The 17514-nt window shown below is 46.3% G+C and overlaps 2 protein-coding genes across 5 annotated transcripts in view; both read right to left on the reverse strand.

The window, feature by feature from the left end:
• Positions 1-12: 12 nt before the first annotated feature.
• LOC309358340 (interferon-inducible GTPase 5-like) lies at positions 13-2847 on the reverse strand. The gene is made up of 2 exons (XM_081891273.1): positions 2648-2847; positions 13-1373 (listed from the first exon to the last, which is right to left on the reverse strand). The coding sequence occupies exons 1-2, from the start codon at positions 2652-2654 to the stop codon at positions 55-57; spliced, it is 1326 nt and encodes a 441-aa protein (XP_081747399.1). The 5' UTR covers positions 2655-2847; the 3' UTR covers positions 13-54.
• A 2587-nt stretch (positions 2848-5434) lies between these two features.
• The window catches only part of F11R (F11 receptor), a 29632-nt gene continuing 17552 nt past the window's right edge, over positions 5435-17514 (reverse strand). For 2 of the 4 annotated variants that reach the window (XM_081893053.1, XM_081893056.1), the window contains exons 5-9: positions 15500-15702; positions 14217-14319; positions 11346-11453; positions 8303-8354; positions 5435-6591 (exon numbers count right to left, since the gene is read on the reverse strand). In XM_081893053.1, coding sequence (XP_081749179.1) covers positions 6486-6591; positions 8303-8354; positions 11346-11453; positions 14217-14319; positions 15500-15702 — 572 coding nt within the window. In that variant the 3' untranslated portion in view covers positions 5435-6485. Of the gene's footprint in view, positions 6592-8302; positions 8355-9683; positions 9718-11345; positions 11454-14216; positions 14320-15499; positions 15703-17514 lie in introns of all 4 variants that reach the window. The other 2 variants (XM_081893055.1, XM_081893054.1) reach the window with 2 other exon arrangements.

The raw sequence follows: 17514 nt of genomic DNA on the forward strand, positions 1-17514 counted from the left end.
AACAGGGAATACTTGAATGTTTGGGTCATGAGCTTTCTTTCTCTGCTCTAGACATTATGTTTCTGTGTCACTGGGTGAGAAGATCCCTCTGCTGCCTCCAGGGCTCACAACATGTTGGTCTGACTCGCTTCTAGGCCTGTGACTCATAAACACTTTGAGCAGCACCCGGTGGGCATCTGCTGCCGCCTCGTCCACAAAAATCTTCAGCATATTGTACACCACGGTGAACGACGGGCCCACCTCAGCCACTGGCACCAGGTCTCTGGGCAGCTTCAGCGCTTTGCTGGCTGCCTCCATTAGCAGCTCCACCACCTGCTCCTCGGTGATGGCCACAGCCAGTGGTGACTTGACCAGGGCTTTGAGCTGCTCCAAAGGCTGCCCCGTGTGCTCAGCTGCTTTCCTTAAGGAGGAATCATCCAAGCCGAAGCTGACGCAGTAGCCCTGCAGGGTCTTGGCTAGGAGGTCCACGTTGCATGCGATCGAAAGTGCCGCGATGGGCACAGCCTGTTGTCCGCAGGCTACTGCCGAGACCAGCCACATGTGCTCAACCATGGCGGCCTTCTTCTTCTCCAGGATGCGGTGGGAGATGTTGGGAGTGGCTAAGATGAAGGAGTGGCTCTTCTGTACACCCTGGGTCTCGCTGAGGCTCTCCCCAAGGAAGGGGAAGTCGTACTTGCTGGCCACAACGCTGGAGATCAGGAATACCTTGGGGGCTTTCACTCTCTCGGCCTGGAGGTCTTGCACACAGGCCTCTCGGATCTTCTGCAGGGCCACCACTTCACTGAAGCCAGACGGTTGGCTCTGGCGGGCAGCTTCCAGCTCCACATCCACCTTGGAGAGGACAAAGTAAACATCCTTGCCAGCTTTTTTGATGTGACGAGACAGTTTGGCGTGGGCAGAGGTGAAGCGCTGAGAGGCAAGGATGATGAAGCAGTCATAGCGGGAGACTTTGATCTCCTCCAGGTAAGTTCTCACGCTGAAACCAGGAGCACTGATGCTTGGGAGGTCCCACAGAACCACGTTGGCGTACTTGGGGTGTGAATAGGCCACAGGGTCCTTACTGGCGCCCGCCCCACCGGTAGGAGCAGCACCCTCATCCTCCTCGTGCAGATCCCGGAAGGTGTTGATGAAGGTGGACTTGCCTGCTCCAGGTTCACCAGCGACACCCACATCCAGGCAGATGTTCTCCAGGAAGTGAAGAGCGTCTTGGAGCCTCTCAGATAGGTCAGAAAAACTCCCTTTCTCAAAGGCCCTTTTGAGGTCCTCAATCTGCTCCTTGGACAGTATGGTTTTGTTGTTGTCGTGGTTGTCGTTGTCGTCCTCATCCTCCTCTGCCCTTGAGGCAACTGTTGGCCAAGAAGACCGTGGTCGGCCTAGAGGGAAAAGACAAGGCGAGCAACACTGAATTAATGGGAGCCTTGTAATAAAACACTGATCGGTATAGCACGGACTCAACTTTATTATGGCAAAGTTACTAAAGACTGTTTGTTCAGCAGAGCAGGTCTGTCAGCTTTGCCACTGAGAGAACTATGGTGGAAGTTGCCCACACAAAGAGTACCACCGATTCCATGCATCGGTCACCCACAGAGACCTATGTGCAATTCATGCCCATTTTGCCACAACTACAGAGAGCAGCAACGTTATAGAGGGTTGCTCGCATGAAGCACACAACTTCACATGACTTGAACTATTCAGTTGGACCACACAGGGACACTCACCGTCTCCTCTGTGGACCCACAACAAAATATAGTTCACCCACACACCCCAATTCCTTCCTCATCACAGTCAACTGGAGGAATGAAATTCACTTAAGGAATTTCATATCTGTATTGCAATAGAATGCGAGCTCTATATAGTTCTTTCAGCTCATTTTGTTTGATCAGGTCAATCTGATTATTTCACACACAGGATCAAAGTGTTTGTGTGCAGCTTAGTGGCTAAGAGACTAACTTAGCAACCGTGGATTCAGCAGGGCTCAATAGCAGCTGGTGGCCATTGAGATTGATAAGGCAAAAGACAGAGATGCCAATGACAGGTGGAGCCAGAGCCAACGACAGGTCACACTGGCAATAGGCTTGCAGGCACACTATTATGCCACCAGAGGGCAGCAGATGGGTAGCGAGAGAGTGCAGCTACACAATTATGCCACCAGAGGGCAGCAATGGGGAGAAAGAGGCTGCAGGGACACAATTATGCCACCAGATGGCAGCAGTGGATGGAAAGATATGCCATCATAAGTAGAAATAAATAAATAATAATTTCATTCATTCCCCATACATCTGACTGGGTTGCCCCAGCCAATCTGGGTGGCTTCCTAGAAATAATAGCCTAGAAATAACTGAAAGCCCAAATCTAGCACCTAATCATAAACCCCAAACACTAATCTTTTGACCCTTAAGCCCGACTCTCTAACTCTAACCCTCTAACCCTAAAGACAACTGTGAAGGAGTCAACTTTGTGAAAATGTCATATGTTCTTTAGCAGCGAGTCCTGCCTTGTAGGGGTTGGAGTAGATGACTCTTGGGGGGTCCCTTCCAACTGTACAGTTTCAAGTCTACGCCAGGTCTTAATCACTCCAGCCTGTCCCCATCCATAATCATGGAAGCTCCCTTCCCAGAACCTTCCCACTAGGGCTGCTGTCTCTCACCTCCCATCACCTCAGAAATGTGGAGGCCTTGCCACGATGCCCTTCCATGGTTCCACGTTTTGATGGTGTCCTAGTTCCCTGTGCTCTAGGACCACTGTTTGGGGAAGCAGCCGCTGCAGATGGCAAGCATTCTCCCGAAGGGCTTGGGGAGCTCACATTTGTTCTCCAAGCAGTCTGGCCTGGTCTGGATGGTGCTATAGAAACCAGCCTTGGTCCAGAGCCTCCTCCCAATTGGCCAAGATGGCTTCCCCTATGTGATGTCAGAGGCAGGTCTGGGATTATCTAGTTTGATGTGCCGAAAGGAAAGAGTCCTGTGAAGGGATGGAGATGTTTGCATACTGGGAGGCACCGAAACCTAAGAACATAAAATGCAAGTCAGTGGCTCACCTAGTCCAGCATCCTGTTCTCACAGGGGCAAAACAGAAGCTCCAAAGGCATGAGTAGGCAAACTAAGGCCGGGGAGGGGCAGATTCGGCCCAATCGCCTTCTAAATCTGGCCCACAGATTGTCTGGGAATCAGTGTGTTTTTACATGAGTAGAATGTGTGCTTTCATTTAAAATGCATCTCTGGGTTGTTTGTGGGGCATAGGAATTCATTCATTTTTTCCCTTCAAAATATAGTCCGGCCCCCCACAAGGTCTGAGGGACAGCGGACCGGCCCCCTGCTGAAAAAGTTTGCTGACCCCTGTCCACAGGAAAATCCTCAAGCAGGACCTGAGCACGAGAGCCCATTGCTGCCTCCAACTGTTGGGGCACAGCATAGCCAAAAGCCTTCTCCTTTTATGAATTTGTCCAATCCTCTTTTAAAGCCAGTAGTTAGTGGCCATCCCTGACTCTAGTAGGAGCCAATTCCTTCTTTTAACTATGCTCTATGTGAAGGAGGACTGCCTTTTATCTGCCCAGAATCCTCTGACATTCAGGAGGGTCTTTTACCAACTTGGGTTGGCAAGACAGCTATGGCCACCTGGAGCAGGATAACGTAATCATTCATTTGTAACCTCATGGCTGGACTACTGCAATGCACTCTATGTGGGGCTACCCTAGGGGTCGCTCTGGAGGCTGCAGTTGGTGCAGAAGGTGGTGGCTTGGTGCCATAGAGACTTAAGTTGCTAGAAGGCCTGCACACGACACCCTGCTTGCGGGATTCGCACAGTTCGCTACCAGGCCAAGTTCCAGTCACATGTATTAGCGTGCATCTCAGGACCAGCTTACCTGAGAGACTGCTTTATCCCTTATCCATCCAGCACATTGCTGTGGTCTACGGGAGAGTCTCTCCTGGAAGGTCCAAAGATCTCAGAAGCCCATTCCGCAGTAACTCGGATCAGGGCTTTTAGTGTGGCTACTCCTGTCCTGTAGAATAGCATCCCTATCAAAATACAACAAGACGCCCATGCTCTGCACTTTCCAGAAATAATTGAAGATATATTTATTCCAACAGGCTTTCCTAGATGAATAAATGGGTCTTTGTCACAAGTGTCCATTTGTTAGGGCCTTAAATCTCATTTTAAATGTATTTGTTATTTTTAACTTTTAAATTGTCTGATATGTAAATTGCTTAAGATGGTGGTTTAGAAGCTGTTTAATATATTGCAATAATAATATATACTTGTAACAATAAATTAATAAGAATAAGACTGCAGTCACCCAGGAAAGTGATGGGAGTCTTTAGTTTTATAGCTAGGCCAGAAGAGGGCAGTGTGTCACTTTTCAGTGCTCATTTGTGAGCCAGTGACAAACACACACACACACACACACACACACACACACACACACACACACAAAATTCCCCAATACAATTCCCAGCGTACTTGTTTAATTAAAGGAACATTTGAGGAACAATAGAGAAATTGCGAAAAGGAGGGAAGTTCACAAATCTCTTAATGGGAAGGTGTAGGTGCTATTATTTGCATATCAGCCAGATATATTGCAATTTAAGTGCAACAAACAAACAGAAAGGGCAGCTCTCTGCCCCAAGGCAATTACAGTTTAAACTTTGACCCAGAGGAATCCAGCATGATATCCACTGCTATATTAGTTCCACAGACAAAGCAGGCCTGTCTGTGGTTGCTGCAGAGTTCCTGTTTCCCTGCTTGGTAATGTTAAGTCTATACATGTTTATTCAGAAACCAGCACTATCAGCTTCAAAAGGGATTTGGTAAATCAGCAGAGGACTGCAGGCTTGAAGTGACTTGTGGGCTTCATCGTGGCATCGTATCTCATGTGCTGCCGTTTTATTGCAGTTGAACATGTTGCTATTAGCCAGGTTCAAGGAAAAGGAATCTGTGGAGTTAGCTGAAAGCAAATCTTTCCAACCTCTGCCACATCAAGAGAGGAGCCAAGAAGCCCAAAGTTTTACATTACGCTGAACCAGACATTCTCAACCTGGCGACCCAATAACTGCCATTATTCCCACCTTGCACAGGCCTGTTTGGGATATAAGCAAACAGGAACCCATTAACTGGACTGGTTGAGATGTATGTTTGTGGCAGTGTTTCTCCGCCTCCACTGTCCTTCATTGGGTAAATTTTAAGGCTATTCAGAGGTAGCACCAAATCACATTTCAAGATTCCTACCCTCTCCCCTTCCTCCGTGCACAAGGATTAGAGGTCTCCAATCATGGCCTTGTGGGAACGCATTCGTTTGGCCAAACAGTGGGTTGTGCAAACCAGGCTCACAACAGCACTGGTTTGGAGTTACATCTGCATAGTCTTGTGCCCCTGAGACATCCACTGCCCACTTGTGACTATTACTCGAAGCACAAAACATATTTAAACACAGAAGACAGGGTTCAAACGGAAGGGCAATGTTTATTTTCAATTCTGTTTCCAGCATACAAAATGATACAAGAACGTTGTAGCAGTATTTATAAAAGGCACATACGATAGCACTCTCAAGTTTGAAGGCCAACTCTCTAACGCAGCATAAAAGCCACCACTAACACCGGGCCCAATCCACCCCACAGCTACGCATGCAGGAACTCTCAGATTAATGGGCCACAGCTGCAATCCTGTACCTGGGAGTATCCGTGACTCAATGCAACAAGACTGACTTCCAAGCAGATGTGGTTAGGACTGGGCTGTAAGACCCTATTCTAATTCTGTGCTGGATCGCAGCTACAGGACAATACAATTTTGCACTGTGTGGCGGTAGATTTATGATATCCTCTGGCCCCTCGTTGACTCTTTCAGGAAGCATCCAGGCACGATTATTAATTCTGCTCTCAAAACCAATTCTCTTCTTTTTGGAGGCCAATCTGAGGTAGAAGGTGTTCAAGGCCAGGAAGGGATTTCATAGGTACAATTTTGACTTAAGCCATCTCAGATTGTGGGATGCCACTGACATCCCAAAAGGCAATGTCCTACAGGTCAAACGTGGGCAGCTTGCAAGGGTCAAAAGGTAAGCCTAGGAGCCCCAAACTAAGTTTTTCAGGCTGCAATCCTAACCTCGCTGAATTCAATAGGACTTGGTCGGTGGTATTCAATGAAGTTTTACAAGACAGCAATAGTCCCTTCATAGTTAATTCCACCCAAACGAGAGGCACTGCGGGGGCTGTTTGCATTTGCTATGACTGCAGCTACTGAAATTTGGTCTCTTTAATTTCAGTGGGTCTCCTCTGTGTAAAAACTTCATTGCATATGACCCTCAGAGTAGGCATGGATAGGATTGCAATCAATGGCCAGGCCCCTAATGAGACCGCCTTAAATTGATGCTCTTCGGCTGAGTAGTGACCAAGGGTTTAAAGCATTAAAAACAAAATTCATAACGGCACACTTCATCTTTTCTTAAAAACAGTTTTTTAAAAAAATCACGCTTAATTACAAAGATTCATAAGGAACATTTACAACAGCCTCAAGAGGAGGGAGAGGTTAGACTTTAATACATGGTGGAAGGCAACATGAGAGTGGAGATCAGACCAAGAAGGAAGACGTCTGTTTAAATTCACCCTGGAAAGAGAGAGAGAGAGAGAGAAGAAACCTCTAAGTTACACAGCATGAGAAAGCCAGCAGGGCAGCCGCCCCCCCCCCCCAGCTGGGGCTTTGGACTACAAGTCTCATCAGTCCTCAGCCAGCTTGGGGGAGGCCGCTGTAGAGAGCCAGACCGCATAAATTCAGAACCCCAAAGTTTCAAGGTGCATAATCCTCACAGCTCTTAGCTGTACGCCTGCGTCTCCTCCCCTCCTCGAGAGTGATCTTGCACCACCAGCATGCCACGATTGCTAACAATGGCCACGTGGCCACAAAAGGATGGCAGGGTATTTAATAATAAACACTTTGCCCTGATATTGCACTTTCCATGTGTTCAAAACTTGTCACACATATTGGCTTCTTCTAATCCTGTTAATGTGGGCTTGCTGTTGCAGGTGTGTGCGACTGTGTGTTGAAGCTGGGGCACTGAACTACTATTATGTTTTTAGATATGCTGCAAGCCACCAAGAGTGGCTGAGGAAACCCTGCCAGATGGGCAGGGTATAAATAAATTATTATTATTATTATTATTATTATTATTATTAACCTTTGGATTTTTTTTTGTAAGAGGCCAAGAACAGCCACCCAACATCCAAACTTGTAGCTTGGACACAGCCAATACTTTCTCTCCAGACCAGTGTTTCCCAAAGTGGGCAGGACCACTCCTTGAGAGGGGATTACATGGGGGTGTCTAACAGGCAAGGGGGCGTTGCAGGTGGGCCCCTCCAAGCACACAGATCACTTATTTAACAAATGACCAGGCTAGAGCCTAGAGCAAAACACCTCACTTGCTTCATATTTAAAGTTTTACCGCTCTTATCACTTTCAAAGCTATTTACTTTGGTCATGTTTGTTTGTAGCTTTGATGCTGAGTTGTCACAATAGTAGCTATTTATTTTCTTATAAATTAGTTATTGTACATCTGTGGTAGGTGAGGGTTTGTGCATGTCTGGTAGTTATAAATAAATATTCTATGCTATAAATTTCATTCACCCCTTATGTTTTTGTTAGTAAGAATGTGTCAAAACATTTTTCATGCAATATTCTTTGCTGCAACCGATCTATCTATCTATCCACAAGCTTAGATCAGATCATATATTTATTTTGGCATGTATTTCTTTTTCATGTAAGCACGCAATCAGTTTGTTACCATTTTGAACTTCTGTTCTGAAGAATTCATTTTACCGGGTTGGGTAGGGGGCACTGGGGATGGGTTTATGGCACCAAGGAGGCAGTGGCTCCCCAAAAGTTTGGAAACCACTGGTCTAGGAAATCACTTGAGTTGGTGTGTGCTGTCCGAGAGAACCTACATAGGTACCCTCTAAACCAGGGGTTGTCAACCAGGATTCTAGGTGGGCGGCAGGGGGTTCTATGGCACAAGCGGAATCCTCCTTCCATCAAGCACTGATGGGCAGTAAGGAAATTTTACCATCAAGAAAGATGCATTAGTGGGCGGTAGGTATAAAAAGGTTGACTACCCCTGCTTTAAACAAAATCATGTCCCACCTTTTGCTCTTCCAAATAAAGAAATAAATTCATGAGCATGTTTGCAAACCCACCAGAGACCTGAGTGGCCCCATCATTCCTCCCAGTCGGAGGCTGCCAAAAACACCACTCATTACATCATTGCCACGCCTAACAAAACCAGCTTTTCTGGGGAAAGAACAGAGCAAGTTCCTGTTCTACTTACATCACTTCGGGTAGAAGGTTGGCTGTAAATGACCTTCTTATTGCTGGTGGTGCTAAAACAGGTGGAGAAATGAGAAATTAGAGGCAGGGACCTGGCAATAGAGGAAGAAATCCCAGAAGCGTAGGCAGAAGGCGGAATGCTGAGGGTGCCATTCGGCTAAATCCCAGGCCATATTCACACCATCCAATTCACAGGTTGCAGAGTTGGAAGGGGCCACCAAGGGTCATCTAGTCCCACCCTCTGCAATGCAGGTACCACAGCTCAAGAATCCCTGGCAACCTCTGCTTAAAAACCTCCAGTGAAGGAGAGTCCACCTTCTCAGGTAGTCCGTTCCATTGTCAAAAGCCTGTACCTTTGGAAAGTTCTTCCTAATGTTTGGTTGGAATTTCCTTCTCATTTTAATCCATCAATTTGGGTCCCACCCTCTGAATCAACAGAAAACAAGCTTGCTCCGTCTTCCGTGTGACAGCCCTTAAAATATTTGAAGATGGCTATCCTATCACCTCTTAAGTCTTCTCTCTAAACATCCCAAACTCCCTCAACCATTCCACATAAGGCTTGGTCTCCAGGCCTCAGACCATCCTTGTCGCCCTCCTCGCCCGCCTTCCAGCTTGTCAACACCTTTCTTAAAATGTGCTGCCCAAAACTGGACACAAGAATCCAGGTGGGGGCCTAACCAAGGCAGAACAGAGTGGCACTTTGGCTTTCCTTGAGGTGGACACTCTACTTCTATTGATGCAGCCTGGAATCGCATTTGCTTTTTTTTTTGCTGCTGCATCACACTGTTGGCTCTTAAGAGTTCCCTGTGAAGTGAGATTGAGTTCTAAACCACTCTGATAACTGTAGCTCTGTGAGGGGAATATGGGTGTCCTATCAACTCTCAGCATTCTTAACAAACTACAGTTCCCAGGATTCTTTGGGTGAAGAAGCCATAACTGTTTAAAGTGGCACCACAGCGCTTTAAATGCATGGCATGAATGTGGCCTTATTTAGAGCAGACCCACCTTAGCCATGCTGGTTAATTTCAGCAGGTCTACTCTGAGTAGGGCTAACACCAGATGCAACCCCTTTTGGCATATAAGCAATGTATTCAAGTTTGTTAATAAATAACTCTGGGCTCCTGATACCCAGAGGCTCCCATCGGGAGGCTGGCGCACCGTGGCTCCTTCTGCAAGTGCCACCCACTCCCACCACCCTCTTGGTGACTAGGAATGAGGCCAAGGGGAGCCTAGTGGCCCCCCAAGCCTCAGCCAACATATAAGAGTTTTGGGGCAGGAGGAATATGTGGGGAGGGGATGAGAGAGGCAGGGCAATGTGGGCTGGGAAGAAGGGTGGAGGAGACACCGATGCCGCCAACCCAACTGGTCAAGCTTCTACTCACTCTCTTCTTTCTGAAAAAGAGGGGGAAAACAAAACTTTAGCCAACAAGGCAAACTTCAGTTTCCTCAAATCATTTGAGCAAATCTTCTTCTTCTGACAATTACATTTACACCATACATTCAAAGTACAGTAACACCCCATTAAACAGTCATGGCTCCTTCCCCAAAAGAGTTCTGGGAGCTGTAGTTTACTAACATGCTGAAGAGTTCTGAAGAAACACCCGTATTTGCCACTCCGAGCTACAATTTCCAGAGTGGTTTTACAGTCAACCCCTCTTCTCAGGGAAGTCTGGGAATTGTAGCTCTGGGAAGAGAATTGGGAACTCTCAGCACCCTTAGCAAACTACAGCCAGGCCGCATTCACACTCTACATTTAAAGCAGGATTGTATCGTTTGAACAGTCATGCCTTCCCTCAGAGAATCCTGGGAATCGTACAATTTGCAGAGCTCCCAGTGTAGAGACAAAATTGGGTTAGGATCTACTTGGACTTCCTTTGGGGGCCCTTGACTAATCCCAGTAAACTCTGTTCCTATCCTATTTCTTGAAAGGAGTCAGACACAGGAGAGAGAGAGAAGATGTGATGTTTCAAGCTTTTCAGAAAAGGAGAAGGAAGGAATGCAGTGGTATATTCTGAAAGTACCTCAGATGCTCTACTGTCTAGACTGCAAAAAGTCACATTCAGCTGATTTGCTGATCGACTTCCCTTTCATATTGTTCCAAATCTAAACTGACTGCTTGCGGTCATATTTGTGACACTTGCTTTGATGCTTTGTAACATGTCTCTAAAAAGCTATCCTCTCAGCTTGTATGCAGAGTTTCCTGTGAGGGACTAGGCCGAAACCTTGTCCTCTGTGCAGCTCTCAAAGCTACCACTTTTTAATAAAGAAGATTCTCAACAGTTTTTAATCCTAAAACATCTGTCTGGAAACTATTTTAGACTCCACATTTGGGAAGATGAAATAACTATTAATCCGCTCTGGAAATCGTAGCCCTCTGAGGGAAACAGGGCACCCTTAAGAAACTTCCTTTCCCAGGATCCTTTGGGGGAAGCCATGACAGTGTAAAGTGATAGGATACTGCTATAAATGTATGGTGTGAACGTGGCCTGGCTATTTTTGTTAAGGGTGCAGGGTTGCTAGGAGACCCACAATTCCCCTCAAAGAGCTACAACTGCCAAAATGGAATAACAATTTTAATGGGAACTGTAGCACTGGGAGAGGGGCAGAGGCCTCCTAACAACTCTTAGCACTCTTAATAAACTATAGCTCCCAAAATTCTTTGAGGGAAGCCATGACAGTTTCAAGTTCATCACAGTGCGTTAAATGTTTAGTCTGTAGCCTAGGTCAGCCTTTTGCCAGCTTGGTTCTTTCCAGAGGTTATTGGCTACAGCTCCCCTGAGCCACCAGCTGGCACAGCTGCCTCACAGGATTGTTTAAGAGCCTTACAAGCACCTCACCTATGTCATTTATGGCCACGATTCGACAACCATGTAAGGTAGTCCAATGTCACCCCCATACTGCAGGCTCCCGCCTATTTGGGGAAGTGCATGGGATATTAAACCAAACGCCAAGCCCAGAAAACCTTGCCAGGCCACCTCAGTGGAGGAAGCTGCATATATATTCAAACTAAACATTGGATGACAAGCACATAGCCTGCTACTTACTGCTGAAGAAGCCCCGGCTGTAGGCGAACCAGACCCCAAAGATCACCAGGCCTAGGACGATGAGAAGCACCACCACAGCAGCAACGATGCCGCCCACGTTGACTTCACCTGCACACAAAAGGAAGATGGTATTCAGCTCTTCAGTAATTCCGAAAAGGAGCCTGTCACTGCAAGACCTTACACAGTCTGGCAAAACAGCATGGAATCATAGAACTGTCGAGTCGGAAGGAACTCTGAGGGTCAGTCTAGTGCGATGCAGGAGTTGCTGGTAAAGAATCCCTGACAGGCGGCAATAATAATAATAATAATAATAATAATAATAATAATAATAATAATTTATTATTTATACCCCGCCCATCTGGCTGGGTTTCCCCAGCCACTCTGGGCGGCTTCCAACTGAATATTAAAAACAGTACAGCATCAGACATTAAAAACTTCCCTAAAGAGGGCTGCCTTCAGTTGTCTTTTAAAAGTAAAATAGTTGTTTATTGCTTTGATATCTGCTGGGAGGGCGTTCCACAGGGCAGGTGCCACTACCGAGAAGGCCCTCTGCCTGGTTCCCTGTAACCTCACTTCTCGCAATGAGGTAACTGCCAGAAGGCCCTCGGCGCTGGATCTCAGTGTCCGGGCTGAACGATGGGGGTGGAGATGCTCCTTCAGGTATACTGGATGGAGGCCGTTTAGGGCTTTGAAGGTCAGCACCAACACTTTGAATTGTGCTCGGAAACGTACTGGGAGCCAATGCAGATCTCCATTCAAACTTCTGCTTCAAAACCTCCAATGTCTGGGGACACCTGTACACCTGTACACCCTGCACCGACTCTAATTCATCGGAGGTTTTCTCCTTCAACTTTGGCTGAAGCGGGGCAGCAAACCTAACACGCAGGGAGATTTTGTTTCTTACTCATTTCTTTCTTTACAGCAGGGGTGTCTAATGATGGGTTTTTTCCGCCTGAGGCCTGTTGTCACCTTTGGCCAACTGCCTTGGGGGTGCCACCCCACACTTGTAATAACTTTCCTCTTTATCTGGTAATTCCCCATTCCTACTGGGCTTCTGCGGCCTTATCCTGTTTTTTCCAAAGACAAATACTAGAATGTACTTGGAACGCCAATTAATGGATTAGCTTCAGGTATCTTTTTGTCATTCCTGCCCTGTCACCAAGATCCTTTTGTTCGTGATTTTACTTCCACTTTTCCAATCCCATACTTCAGCCAACTCATCTTGGGAAATTCCTGACGTTTTTCCCAATAGTGGAAAGCACCTTCTAAATCACCGTATCCTAGTATCAATCAAGGCTGTATACAATGATGGAGGGATGTTAAGCACCCTCCAAGAGCATCAAAATTTCATATTCAGAAATTCATTATTCATAAAAAGAATACTAGAACATAATGAAGTAATAACTGGCTATACCTTACCCATGGACCCTCTAATTTTACTGAATATGTTGAAGAAACTGCACTAAGGGGACAGGGAATTAATGCAAACATCTCTTAACTTGCTGCCATAATGGTTACAGCATTTGTCAAAATTGGGGGCGGGGCAGAAATGAGAATACCATCCTCAAGAGAATGCATAACTAAAATCTGGGACATAGTATATGCATGGTTAAGCTTACAGAGATGGTAAGAAACACAGAGGGGAGACAAGAAGATGCCTTTACAGTATTGAGAAATGAGAGGTTTTTTTATAATGTACTGGAGGAATATGGTACAGGATAATGTACAAATTTGCAATCTTGTGATATTAATTTATTTTGTTTGATTTTGGAAATGTGCTCCCATTATGTTTATTTCTAGATCTCACCTTCTATTTTTATTTTAATTGTCAACTGTTACTAGTGCCATGTTGTTGTTGTTTGTGTGTATGTACACACACACACACACACACACACTGAATGAATACAATGTAAGTGAAAAGTGGGCAACTGCGATAACACACCAGTCAAATCTAAAATTGCAATTAACTCTTTCACATTGTTACGGCTAAAATCTGGATGCGGGGCTACTCTGCCACCCAGCTCGTCGGACTAAGTGTCCGCGGGTCCCTGCGGAAGAAAATGAGCTCAGCCGGGCACAGGAGCAAACTACAGAAGATCCAAGTTTATTGCGCAACAGGTTCAAGACAAGATTGAACCCCGAGAAAGGGGTGACATGAACTTTTGAAACTCCCTCCATGTCCCAGAATACAGTGCAAAATACATCCCAGTTACATCATGAATATATTAAGGAAAGGTTGGGTTACACAGATTACATCATGAATACATTAAGGAGAGGTTGGGTTACACCGGATTAACATATGGAGGAGGGAGGGGGGAATATGCAGAGCTGGAGATATGCGCAGATAAGTGCTTCCTGAGTGCCGGTGATGGGAAGACAATGGTCCATGTATGCATAGTCTGCCACCTGGCATTGCCCGAGGAAAGGCTTGGCAGAGTGATTTGACAGGATTAGGGTCTTGACACCTTACTTGAGGGATTATGGAGGACAGGGGAGGGGTGATGGAGTCCTAGAGAAATTGAGCAAATTGGCACGTTGATTTTCCATGTGAAGAAGACATGCCCCCCCTTCCGTAACAACATCATTCCTGGGATACACATATATTTAGGCACAAAAGAGAGAGCTAACATTATTAAGTAAACTGCTTCCAGTGCCTTCATCCTCCAAAACCCCTAAAACCTAAGTAATATATAAGGGAAGCTCTGGAATATTATGTATTTATGCATTTATGTATTTATGCATTTTTCATAAATATCTGTAAAGGCATTTGGGTTCAGGTTGCAAAGATCTGCTCTCAGGTGTTCATTCCCTCCATAGCCAAACAGTAGAGCTGGCCGTCAAGGCAACCCACCACCAGTCGGGCCTACTTACTGGTCTCCATGCGCACCGTGTCGGACTTCTGGGGGGCCCCGACTTTGTTGTCCGCCTGGCAGTAGTAGTCTCCAGCATCATAGGCCATTGCGGGCTCAAAAGACTGAAAGAGAGGGAGAAAAAGAGGGGTCTCAGCAGCACGCGATTCCCAGGGGTCAGGAGATCTCTCTTGCCCACTAGAAAGCCAGCAGTAATGGGGAAGGAGGTGCAAAGAATCTACAATTTCAGCCCATGCCAGTCAAACCATAGTTTGATTTAAAACAGCACACAAGCAGAACAATCCAGTTACTTCTTGCCTTTTTTGTACTTAGTATGGGGCACTATCTTCAACCCCACTTTCATGTTCTCCCAAAGAAACCTAGGCCCCTTTAAAACGCCTTGGCTTCCCCCTCCCAAAAAGGAACTGTAGTTTGTTAAGGATGCTGAGACTTGTTAGGAGATCCCCTATTCCCCTCGCCAAGCTACAATTCCCAGCCTGCTTCAACAGCCAATCGCTCTTCCTAGGCAACTCTGGAAACTTGGTAGTTCAGTGATGGGAGTAAGAGGACCTCCAAAAAACTATCGGCACCCTTGAAAATAACATTCTTTGGGGGAAGCCATAACTATCTACAGTGGTATCATGGTGCCTTAAGCAAGGCAGTGAGGCGCAGTGGTTAAGAGTTTCGGACTAGGACCTGGGAGACCAGGGTTCAAATCCTCACTTGGCCATGAAGCTCCCTGGGTGATCTTGAGGGCCAGTCAGTGCCTCTCGGGGTAACCTACCTCAAAGGGTTGTGGTGGGGAGTTAAATGAGGTGGGGGGGGGGAGAACCACAAAAGCCACTTTGGGAGAAAAAGGTGGGACATAAAGGTAAAATAAAATAAAGACTAGTGTGTGTGTGGTGAGAGCAGAAGACTTACTATTTCTCACTACGGGCCTCCCCTCTCAACAAACCTCATGCCCAAGGACGCCTTATTTTTCAACACACAAGGCTGCCAAACTCTCCAATAGTCCCCACTTGTCGACTCTCAACCAAAGGCCTTCAAAAGCTTGCCAGAGCAGAATTACACTGTGTAACCATCTCAGTGCCAATAATGCAGTAAGCGCTTTGAGGTATTTTCTACAGTCAAGCAGTGTATGTTACGGAATAAATAAAAATAAAAAATGAGTTGCAGAATGCAACGGGTCCCCCCCTTCTTCTTCTCTCCCCACCCCCAATTCCAAAGTCAGAGTAGCACCACCACCACCACCCCTAAAAATATGGCAGAATTCACAAAGCTCAGAGCCTGTTTTTAAGACCCTACCAGAAGCCCCGTCTTGGGGTCCATCGTGTAGGATGAATTCCTGAACAGGGAGTTGGTTTTGGGGTCTTGGGGCATCGGGATGTTGTCTTTGAACCAGGTGAAGGTGGGAGGCGGGGAGCCGTCTGTCTCCACGCAGGTGAGAACCGCTTTGGTGCCAATGGTGACCACAGAGGGCACTTGGGCCTTGGGCTTCGAGGGCGGGACTGCAAGGCCAAGAGACGTCCGTTAGAGAAGCAAAGGTGGTGTTGTTGTTGCAGGAATGCTCAGTTAGTTTGTGAAAGGCGAGCAGCTGTGCAGGACAACTTGAAAAACATGCACTCCACCAGTTCTAAATTCATTTGCTCTAAACCAGAGGTTCCCAGACTACTTGAAAATTGCTGGTGGATCTAAGTGGATCACTTAAACGATTTTTAATGGGAAATGACTTATAATTAATTGAATAAAATATTTAAAATAACACAAAAAGAAAACAAGAAGCTTTTCTATTAGGGATTCTAGGCGCCGAAATTCCAAAGGAACGGAAAAGACTGCTTATGTATGCAACGACAGCTGCGCGGATGCTGCTAGCCCAGAAGAAGAAGAGACAAGTCCCTACCAGAGAAGAATGGCAGATCAAGTTGCTGGACTATGCCAAAATGGCAAAAATGACCACAAAAATCAGAAATCAGGAAGACCAACATTTCAATAAGGAATGGGGTAGATTTATAATTTACCTTGGGGACCACTGCAAACAATTAAAAACGTTACTGGAATTGCAATAACACTTGTAATGTAACGAGAACTATGGATACAATGGAGATATAAAATTTTCGGATTATCATATAAGATGCAGTTTAACAATGGGACCCACAGAGGGGAAGGAATAAAGTCTAGAGATTTGTGGGAATCTTGTACTTATGGAAGGTGTTGTGGTATGACTGTAAATTGTAATATGGAAAATCAAATACACAAATTGGGCAGGGGGGATTCTGCTTGTTGTTGCAATTGCATTGCCCGCCGCTAGACCCTAGATCATTTTTTCCCATTGTATTTTTACAGACACATCACGGACCAGGGGAAGGGCCACAGTTCAGTGGTAGAGCATCAGCTAAATTCAATCCCCAGCACCTCCAGGTACGGCTGGGAGAGACTCCTGCCCGAAACCCCAGAGAGTCGTTGCCAGTCAGTGTAGACAATACTGAGTTGGATGGAGCAACAATATCAGGCAGCTTCCTATGTGCCACCTGAGCAAAGCTTGCGCACCACTGTATGGGAAGCCTGACTCTGAAGGGGAAAACACCCCACTCTTCTTTTGCCTTTGAGGAAACATCCCATCTTGTTAGGGCAAAAGCTAGCCTTCTTATTATTCTCCGTGTTCTCTAGTTAGATCTGGGTGAGGAATACACACAGAGAAACCTCCTCAATATTGCACTAATAATATTGTCATCATTATTGCCATCTTCTAACTAAGGTCCGTTTCGCACCATAAATTAAAAGCACAGTTATATCACTTTGGACAGTCATGGCTTCCCCCAAAAAATTCTGGGAGGTGTAGTTTCTTAAGGGTGCCAAGAGTTGTTAGGAGGCCCCACTATTCCGCTTACAGAGCTCCAATTTCCCAGACGTCCCAGGGAAGAGGAATTGATTGGCGTATCTTGGCAGGAATGTTCTTCCACAGAACAGGGGCAGCTCTGCTCTGTGGAGGGGGATTCTGAGATCTTGGAACTTGCAAGAGAGACTCTCCTTCAGACCACAGCGATCTGGTTTCTCAGGTAAGCTGGTCGTGAGCTGCATGTGGCCTTTTACTGTATGTTAGTACATATAGCTTGGCTTGGTAGCAAATGGGCAGCCTGTGCAAATCCTGCAAGCAAGGTGTTCTATGCTGAAGGTTGTTTCTCCCCCAACAAGCAACTAAGCCGCCACATTCTGTGCCTGCTGCAGCCTCTGAATCAACCCCAAGGGCCTCTCCGCACTGAAAGTATTGCAGTAATCCAGCTGTGAGGCTACCAATTGCTGTGGTCGATGTATTAAAAATA

Source organism: Podarcis melisellensis (genome assembly GCF_964234715.1).
Source record: "Podarcis melisellensis genome assembly, chromosome: 16".
NCBI classification, from domain to species: domain Eukaryota; kingdom Metazoa; phylum Chordata; class Lepidosauria; order Squamata; family Lacertidae; genus Podarcis; species Podarcis melisellensis.